Raw genomic sequence first — 10,787 nt, forward strand, 5'->3', positions numbered from 1 at the left:
CCCAGTGAGTAAATATAAATCTCAGCACCTGATGTATTTACCTGCTATCTAATCCACACCACTGATCCAAAGGTCATTGCATGGCAAGACTTTAGTGATGTGTTTGGACTGTGTGTGATAAGTGCAATGTACAGTGGCACCACCCATCTTACTGCTGCAATGTTAAACACTAAAGCTCTGAAAAAACAAGTTACTAACTGGTTTTCTTTCAGCGAAGGTGAATGTGTTATCCTGTAAAGGCTGGGTAACCAACATCAACAGGCGTTTGGTGCACTCTGTTAATGTTTGGTGGCATAAATCTACCGTAGCAGGTGTGTATTGGCGAGGAGCTCACACTCTAACCGTGTGGTTGACTAACAGTGTGACAGCTGTAGCAACACTTCAGACACAAGCTGGTGGAGAGAAATCCACACACAGGCTCGCAGTTTAACCCATTGACGACTAAAACTTCCTGTAAAACCTCTGGGCGATTTTAAAATCAGCCCCTAAAACCTGAAGTTTTTCTGGAAATTCAACAGAAGTGTCAACGCTTCTACTAAATAATAGATTTTTCAGCCTCTGTAGCAGATAGAAATGAAATTCAAAAAGTATTTGAGAGCTTATACAAATACTACAAAACGACGTATCTGCTTTCCAGGCTTCAATGGGTTAAACAGAACTCGGTGACTGGACTACAACGCTCCCCAAGAACTCAAATTTAAAAGAATTTATACTCATTTACAGGTGATTGTAATCCAAAAGAGGTTTAAATAAATGTGATCAGTAACACATCTGACTCATAACAAGCTGAACAAGGTGCAGGACTGGCTTTGGCTCTCAGCAGTAGAATTATTCCATCTTTGATTTGGGGATTTAATCTCAGTGACATTAACTTCATGTTCTCATTTCAGTGAAATCAGAAGTGTTGGGAGGCTGAATTACAGTGTATTACACATAAAATAATATACTTTGTTAAAGAAGGGCATCAAATCAGTTACATAGGAGGAGTATACTTTTAGTACATGACATCACCGCCTCCAAATCAGCTCACGTTTCCTTTGGACACGTCCGTGAGCCAAAACATTTTATTAGCTCTGTTATTTTTGGTTGAATGCTGGTCACAGTCATATTTAGCAGACAGTGGTTAAAGCCTCTTGCTCTGTCTCTCTTTCAGGCATGAACAAAGCTCAAAGTCATTCTGGCTTTCCATATCTTGGGGTTTTCCAGGTGAATGTAAAAAAAAAAGTCCTTACATGTGACTCTGTCCCCACAAAAGAGTTCCAGTTGTATCACCAGTCACAGGGAAAGTCTCCTCTCTCCCTACTGGACACACACATACTTCTTCCACCAGGACTTGGAGAGCATCTTCATCTTATCAGCTGTGCTGCGGACCTTCCTCTCCCTCCTCACTCTCCTGTCAGACTGCCTCAGCCCGACAGCGATGGCGGCGTCAAACACCTCCTTCAGGTTCTTTTGCGTCAGCGCCGAGCACTCGATGTACGTCACCCGCCCCGATTTTTTCCGACAGCGCCCGGGCGTCTTCCTCCAGCACCGGCCTCTCCCTCCGCCGCGCCAGCTCGATCAGCACTTTGACGTCCTGCCGCAGGTCGCACTGCGTGCCCACGAGGAGGACGGGCGTGAGGGGGCAGCGGCGGCGGATCTCGGGGACCCATTTCTCCCAGACGTTTTGAAAGGACGCGGGGCTGACCACGCTGAAACACAGCAGCAAGGCGTCGGTCCGGCTGTAGCAGAAGTGGCGGAGTTTGTCAAATTCATCCTGATGGAGACAGAAACAGATAGTCTGTGAGTTATAAATATCAGACAATTAATCTTAAACATTAGCCATTAGCCTATTGTCCTCTCATTTGTTTGTTGGGGTACAGGGCTGCACAACTCAGGTCAAAGAGAGATAGGAAAATAGCAGGCCTAGGCTTTTTAGTTGCCAAAAGAATGATTTTGATGAATTGGAAGACACGTAAGAGAAACTGTTTTTCAAAAGAATCATGGTTACTTGAATTTTTTTATCTGCTTGGAATAGAGCGAATGACCGATTTGATGAATGATGATAATTTTGGAATAAATTGGGAATTATCGCAGAATTCCAAATGTGAGATGAGAAAGGACCCTTGCTCTGCAGCCCTGTAAGAGCCCACTGTCACATTGTCACCTTGTTTCTATGTAACATGAAAAAGATTATGAGATGAACATGATTTTGAAAAGAACAATTAATTGCAATGGTACAGTCCTGCCCCCCCCCCATTTGTGTTTGTAGTTTGATTTTGTATATGAGTGTATGTTTATGTATGCGTGTCTTGTGGTTTGTTATGTCTGATCTATTATACTGTGGTTGTTTGTGGTTGTATTGTGTCTATCTTATGTTGTATAATAATAAGAGAATTGTGCCAATAACCATCCAATAAAAAACACGCTAAATAGTGTTTATATTGTGCTAATACACGGTATACACAAGCCCCGCCCACTCATTTATATCATCTAGGGTAAATCTCTTAAATTAACACCTTGGAGCCACAGAGCTTGGACTAACAAGAGCCTCCCACACCCTTCAGTACACAGATTAAAGCTGGCAGAAACTCGACACAAACCTCTCCTTCTTTCATTTAACCCTATCCTTCCCGAGCGCACATCTCCTGATCCCTCTCCGCCTAAACAATGCTCCATGTCGGCTCCTCCTGATTTTAAAACACAACCCAATCTGCTCAAACAATCAGTCATTAAAACAGCTGACATGCAAAGTTCAACAACTGCACTGAACACTTATCAACTTCCCACACAAGCTTTGGCTTCGCTTTGTGATCTGATGACGTCAGTCCTTCTGCAGAACGTTCAGACATCAACATGTCGGAGGAAAGGAGCAACTCTGTTTATCAGCTCTGACGGCAGCTGTTATCATTTTTCTCTAGATTGTTTCTCTCTTTCTGTCTGGCCTCTCTCTCTCTCTGACTCTCTTTTTTTTGCACACCCCAACCTGTTTCTGGCACCAGGCCCACGTCTTATGAAATTGCAAAAAACAAAGTATGTGTTTGAGGACTTTTATCTGCCCATATTTGCCCAGGCTTGTCTGCGTGTGTGCAGTTGTAACTCTGTGTGCAGCTTGCAACATGCAGTGAGGTTTTTGCATGTATTAGGGGCTTGTTCAAATGCTTTGTTCCACTTTGCCGCCAAGTTGTCTTTGATTGTGTGTAGAACTGGCAGTTCCTTCGCATCAATTTTGAATGTCAAATATGCTGCACCCAGGGCATGGTTCTTTGGATCTGGTTTATGAAACAGCCACCCATGCTCCAGGGAAATAAAAACATAACCATTTCACAACCTGTTCCTCCCATGATTGCTCTTAAGTACCAGCATAATGATGAGTCAATAATTTTTGTTTGACATCTCCTTGTACCACCATGTTTTTGCACTTTTTGTACATGTTGACCTTCAATCTAACCTGCAGGCTTCCCCCTCTCCCTCACCACCCTGTCACTGCAACACCAGAGCATACACCTATTCTATGAAGCGCTTATTTTCATTCCAGATGAAGATTGACAGTGGAGCCCAGGAATTTTGCTATTTCTGTACAGATGAGCTACCTGAAATGGCAGGGAAGAGGCCCATGTGAAGTAAAAGCAACATGTATCTACGCAACCAATCAAACTATTGACTTTTAATGATATAAAAAAGTAACAAATCCAGGCAGCAGGCACCACTATGCTTTGAAAATACTACTGTCTGCATGCTAATATGACCAGAAAAACAATACAAACATGATTAAATGTAATTTAATTTAATTCTCATATAGAACAGGTCAAGACCATACCCTAGAGCAGCTATTCTCAACCTTGGGGTCCCAACCGCAAGTGGGGTCGCGAGATGATTTCATTTTGGAAGTCAGCTCTGTCTCCACTGTGTTAAAGTGTTTTAGTCTTTTTGGTCATTTAATGTCTTTTTTGGTCATTTTGTGTCTTTTTTTTAATCATTTTGTGGTCAATTTGAGTCTTTTTTGGTCATTTTGTTTCCTTTTTTTGGCCATTTTGTGTCTTTTTTTTGATCATTTTGTTTCTTTTTTGGGTGATCTGAACTGTGCGTGTGAGATTGTGTTCAGTGAGCGGGGGTCACGGACAAAATGCATATTAAATTGGGGATCACGACTCAAAAAGGTTGAGAACTACTGCCCTAGAGCCCATGTAACCCTATGAGAAGACACTAGTTTGACAGTGGCGAGGAAAAACTTGGGGTATAAACCCCAGACACAAGCAGGCTCCATCTGCCTCCAATGGTTGGGTTGATGATAAGGTTAAGCAGTATTACTAATGTTTACAATGAGCACAATCAGACTTTTGTATGTTATCTTGCTAAAATTAGCTAATTAGCAGCACTTAACACAAAATACCACTTAGGCTGATGTCAATATTTTAACATTTTTTATCAAATTACATTACAATCCATGGAGACATTTCACTACAAACTAAAAAAGTTCAATCTTACCAGTCACCAGGATTAATCACCTGGGGGTTATGCATGTCTGCACCAAATTTAATAAGAATAAATTCAATAGTTGTTGAAATATTTCAGTCTGGACTAAATTCAACCGAACTCCTGACACTATCCTCCACACAGCCTCACCAGCACGGCTCAAATGTGACATGTTTGTGTAGCAAAGTGTGAGAGGCATGCGGGGGGTTGCATTGTGGTCCCGACAAGGTGCCAAATACATAAAGCAATATGTGTTGGTGTGTAAACAAAACTCACCTGTCCTGCAGTGTCACACAACTGTAGTCTCACCGGGTTTCCATCCACCTGAACCACAGCTGTGGACACAGAAACAGACAGACAGAGATAATAAGTCACAGCTGTCAACAGGACTTGAAGCCTGTGAAGGCTAATAAAGCCCCACCTGACACTTCAGAAGCTAACAAACACATAACTAGCCAGCAGAATATTCTCTGGAATAAACAAAAGCCTGCCAGTTGAAAACACAAAGACCCCCTGCTCTGCTCTTCCCGCTCCGTCTCGCCCACCCACTCTGCCAGTTACTGTGGGCCCACAACACTTTACTGTTGTCAGCTTTGTTCTCTGGTGTGTTTAGACAGAGGCCAGTCCAAGGTTGTCTAATAGAGGCTGTTAGAGCCATTTTGTACATTGTGGAGAAGCTGCTAAATAATTCAGATTTGTATTTCATAAGTTTATAGTTCTTTATTGAGGTTGTAGGAATGCCTATTGGTTCATAGGAATTGCACTCTTCTTATTGGCTGAGATGTGTGTAACGTCATAATTGCTTACTTTGTTGTAATTAGGATTATGGAGACGAGGAGAGCACACTAGTTTTTGACCGTGCTCATAATTATTATTATTTTTTAGATTGCTGCAGTTTATTGTTTGTAATGCTCAAACGGAAGGTGTTCAATAAACCATAAGAAAGAAACTGTGGTATTTTTTCGGCTTAAGACACGCGTCAACTACATCCTCACGCTCCATAATTGAAGTGTGCGTTTTAAGTAAAACTAGACGGAGCCACACTAATAGTGGGGTTTGTTCGATGACTCTCTTCCAATAGGCCTCATTTCCAGATTGGAAAAGTGGATGAGTCATTTTACAGTTTCATTACGGGGCCATTTATTCTTTTCAAGAGAGTGAGCACAATGCAGAGCAGCAGGCACATGGAAACATTTACAATCCGCCTGAAGTGTGTGGTCGGTCATAGCACCTGATCAAAGAGTTTGCTGGAACTATTCATGTAGTGAGACAGGCATCATGGCATTACAAAAGCAAAGGAGAAAGAGCGGGAGGAGAGAGAGAATGGAAAGCGAGAGGGAGCTGCCATTGTGTAATCATTTCCTAATCCCTGACATATGATACTGCTTTGATTTTCTGGACCAGAACTCCCTCTTATCGTCCCGTCTCCCAGCCTCCTCTGCGTCTCTGCCACCTGTGGCGTTGCGTAACTGCCGAGAAGTCGCAGCTTTCAAGAGGACGCTCTGATTCCAGGGCACCGAGGGATGACATCACCATTAAGGGCCCCCGACTGCAACAATCAGTCTCTGTCAGGCCGAGGAGAAAGACAATCTCTGCCTCTGAGCCACTGCAACAGATGTGCCCATTCCAGTATAGAGGAGAGGGCTGGCGGGTCAAGGCTAACAACAATAGGCAGAGTTGTGCAATCCAAAACCCCTGAACCAGACGCTGTGTGTTGTGTGTGGGAGGGTCTGAGGGCGGTGTGTGTTCTCAGAGAGTGTTTTACGGGGTGTGTGTCGGCCAAGTTGTTAGTTTTACTGCTCATCAGTGTTATGCAAGAAAATTTACTTAGATTTAAGACAAAAAAGTTTAAGTTTACAGGACATAATGTCAAGTATTCATTCATTACTTCTAAATAATGTGTTACTTGACCAATACTATGAGTATGTATGCAGGAGTGACGATAATAGTCGTATATACTTCAGGTTTTAAGGTTTCATGGAGGTGATCGACAGGTCACAGGTGGGTTTTTTTTCATGCCGACACTGAAACAGACACTGAATTTTCCCCTTTGAAGGATTTTGTTCTCTCCTCTAATTTTGCAGTAATCAAAACCTACTAGGACAAGTGAGACAATGTGGAAAAGTGGCACCCTGCCAAATGGAAACCTGGCTACATCAGGGAGGATCGCTCCTGCATTAACACTGATGGAAGGCAGATAATTGGAAATATATCCATCATATAAACAATGGAATAACAGATGAAACTGCAGAAGGGATGGATGCTCTTAAAACATGCAAAGCTGAGGAAACGTTCAGTGTAAAGGATTGTCAGGCAGGTGGAAAATAAATTGACTAACTTCTAAAGTGCAAAAAAAAAACCAAAAAACGTAGAAGTTGAATTAAATCCAAGACTCCAATCTCATACACTCATTTTCTCTGGAAAAGTTATACAATCATATAACAGCTTTACAGCTCTACACTGAAAAAAATTGGAGTGACACTTACTTTAAAAAAGCTATGCAAGTTTTTCCACACAGAAAGTGTAATCTTTACTCTATAGGCTATTTCTATAGAACCACTTTTCAAAAATGAAAATACACAAATAAATTGCATATTCACTGATGTCCCTCAATTACATTTTACTTGGAAATATCAACTAATTAAGCCAGTGAACTGGTTTAGTGAATATTACTTGGAACGAATGATTCAATTTACAGACAAAACTGAGGACACATAATAATAACAAACAATCACGAAGTAATGCACTACATGAAAGACTGCTATTTCAAAGTAAAAGCACTGAATTCGTATTTCTTTGCAGAACTTATATAGATGATTAAAATAATAATTACAGGGCCAAAAACAATCTTTTTCCCCAGTGTAGCAGGGTCTGAGCTGACCTCTGATCCAGGAAGATGATATTTCTTCCACTATTTCCCTATTTTGGCATATTGTAAAGAGTCTGAAATATCTTGCTTTTACCTGAGAAGTTATCAAAAGCAGTAGGGACATATTTGGTTGGGTAGCCGTTGGTGGTGTAGCTGACCACCAGACTGGTTTTGCCCACCGCTCCGTCGCCGAGCAGCACGCACTTCAGCAGCCGCTCCTGCGCCTGCCCGGGCCGGGTCTGAGTGGGGTTGTGCGGGGGGACCGGAGGCGCCATGGTCCGTGCGTAATCCATGGAGCCTGGAGGAGACATTCAAACAGCCAGCACTTCACCGCGCTCTCCTCGACCTGGCAGATGAAGGAGCCACCATGAGAACAAGGATTTGTTCTCTACTAGGACTTTGCCTTATGCTTATGATCGCGATTTAAAACCCTGGTCCTCCTGTCCTGCGCGCTGCCAAATCCACTGTGTCAGAGCAGCATCAGGACTCCAGCCTTCCCGGGACTCTGAGGGTTCACACTGAGAGGAGGGGCGGGTCTAAGGTATTATATCTGCAGATAGATTTGACTAATCCCACCCACTTCACCTCCCAACAGTAGAAGGCTGAACACACAGGCTGCTTGAGAGTTTTGTATATATAAAAGAAAAAAAGTGTATTCCTAAAGTGCAGTAGTGGGAAGTAACTAAGTACATTTACTCAAGTACTGTACTTAAGTACAATTTTGAGGTACTTGTACTTTACTTGAGTATTTCCATTTTATGTAACTTTATACTTCTACTCCACTACATTTAGCTGACAGCTTTAGTTACTTTACAGATTCAACATGAAAAAATACCATATATTTAATATGATTACACATTTATAAAACACAACAGTGTATTAAGTAATTAACATTAGTCATATCTGGACAACATTAAAATGCTACTTATATAAATGCATCAATATAAATAATGTTATAATATATTTAGAACATATAAAACAATCTGAGTGGGTTCATTCTGCATAACGAGTACTTTTACTTTTGATACTTTAAGTACATTTTGGTGCTGATACTTTTGTACTTTTACTTCAGTATGTTTTGAATGCAGGACTTTTACTTGTAGTGGAGTAAATTCACAGTGTTTTATTCATACTTTTACTTAAGTAAGGGATCCTAATACTCCTTCCACCACTGCTAAAGTGTATTCTTTCTTTTTAAAAAAGGAGCTAGAATGGTATTCCTATTGGGCTCTATGAGAAAATATTCTCTATTAGAATAAAATCCACCATCAGTTTGTTTAACGTATTATAATTCAATTTTTTTATATTAATAGCTGAATCTATACTTGTAATACAAAACCAAAGGTCATCTTACTGTGAGCTCTCTGAGTTTGAACCAGTGTGGGCAGGTCTAGACTCGTCCTCAGCAGGAAGAAAGAGCAGCCTTGATGACCATTTTGAACATGACACATAAAGTTCTGAAATTTCAAACCTGCTGAGACCTCCTGACCTACTATCATCTGTAGCCAGTGGAGCCTATAGGAGGAGCAGTCAGTGGCCACAAACTGTGGGAGAATGCACAACAAGACCAAAATATAGTTGAGTCATGCAATATTTGCATAAGAAAAACTAACTCTCCCTCTGATTGGATAGCATTTCAAACTGTCCAGAGGCTGAGGTGATCCAGTTTTGTAAGCTGTCTTATAAACTGGACACTTGCAAAAAATAATTGGATGAAGGTAATATCTTGACTTGTGTCGCCCCCTTGTGGTTGGATACAAGAGCAACCCTACTGCCTGATACAGGGAAAACAGGGGTGGGCAATTAATTTCCCCAAGGGGCCACATGACCAATACCACGAAGGTTGCGGGGGCCGGACCAAAACTGAACTAAATTCTGCTTAATATTAATTTAATCGCTTTATAAAATAGAGTAAATTATCTGGTTTTGAGCTGCTACTGATAAGAATACATGCTATGATAAGACTGTTAATGTGGAGTAAATCAAATATAGCAGTAAAAAGTAGTAAATACTCCAATCACTATATCACTTTAACATTTATAACTGTAAATTACCTTTAGCAAGGTTCCTATTGGTGTATTTGTATTATATAGCTTGTTTTTTCATGTTTGTAAATTATCTAGGTGTTTTATAATGTTGTGATGCTTTTATTTTGAAAAGGCGCCGTCCAGTGTGAAACGGGTGCTTTTATTTTGAAAGGTAATGACAGGCTATAACAGGTAGAACGGTAAAAAATTAAAAACGAACAGTAAATAATAACGAGTGCGTCGTAATTCATATAAAGTTGATATAAAGTATGAAAAAGGCTTCTATAGTGGCTGGCTGACAGGACACAAGGTTTGCTAAAGTTTATTTTCTTCTGTCATATATATTAGTGGCTATATTTGTTGTCTTAAGTAAAAGTGCTTGTTTTCTCAAGTGCTAATGCTAATGTTTTATCAAATAAATCTTGTGAACTATCAGTAAAGAGTCGGGTCTTTGCAGGTGGGTACGTAAACCACCTTCAAAATAAAAGCACTGCGGTTGTATTGATTTCTAATTTCTGGGTAACATCACGTGGGCCGGACAAGGGCACTCTGTCTTTTACATGTTCTTCTGTCCAGCATCTGGTATTTATCATCTGCACGTCATGGTTTTTGTAATTTTCAGGAAAGATTATCCTGGCAAATCTTTTTTTCATCTATTTTTATGTCACAAAACACAGAAAACTATTTAGATCAGACTAAAAAAAATGGATTAACAGACTTTTTCTTTTCCTTTTCCCCTCAGGCCATCCGTCCTGAGGCCCATGTAAAAAGTACAATTTGTATAAATGTGAGGCTCCTGTTCAACTTCAACCTGCTGTTGTAAAATTCTGTTTAATTGTAATATTTTAACAATAACATGATAATACAATGTATCCAACTGAAAAAGTCACACTACACACTTGTTTTTTTTGCTTTTTGTTTATTTTTCCAAGATTAAAACTCTAGTTATTTTCAAGAATACAAAATAATCAGTGTACTACCATAATGCATTTTAAATTAACTAAAGCTACTTTCCTGTTTGAATTAATTTTTCATCCACACAGCAAATAGAAAAACCGAAGCCTCTGGTAGTCTAGACTTAATGAGACAGTGCTACAACAATGGTAATTTGAGTTAGAGTGTGATTAGATTAAATTTGACTAAATTTAGTTTGAATACAGTTTTTAATGAGACATATCCTAGTGAATGAACCTTTGGCCAAGTGATGATAGATAACTAGACAAGTGCCATGAAGTTCACTGTTATTTCCATTCTCTTTGCAGAGTTAATCCAAGACAAAAACTGCTACAGTATGTGTGCATCTGCTGTAGGTACTAAGCAACACATGATGTCTGTCATGTTGGAGTTTTATGGATCATGTCTGTTAATATAATGCTTTCACTGCAGCACACAAGTAAATTATGCAATAATAAGGCATAAAAACAGACACATTTTGG

At 40.3% G+C, this 10,787-nt stretch overlaps 1 protein-coding gene across 1 annotated transcript; it reads right to left on the reverse strand.

Moving 5' to 3' along the window:
• Positions 1 to 495: 495 nt before the first annotated feature.
• Positions 496 to 7,983, reverse strand: rhoub (ras homolog family member Ub). Its single transcript, XM_059330890.1, is given in 4 exon segments — positions 496 to 1,485; positions 1,487 to 1,756; positions 4,732 to 4,790; positions 7,419 to 7,983. Coding segments are annotated over 4 exon segments (732 nt in total). The 5' UTR covers positions 7,636 to 7,983; the 3' UTR covers positions 496 to 1,299.
• Positions 7,984 to 10,787: the final 2,804 nt, after the last annotated feature.

Source organism: Centropristis striata, chromosome 4 (genome assembly GCF_030273125.1).
Source record: "Centropristis striata isolate RG_2023a ecotype Rhode Island chromosome 4, C.striata_1.0, whole genome shotgun sequence".
In the NCBI taxonomy this organism is placed as follows: domain Eukaryota; kingdom Metazoa; phylum Chordata; class Actinopteri; order Perciformes; family Serranidae; genus Centropristis; species Centropristis striata.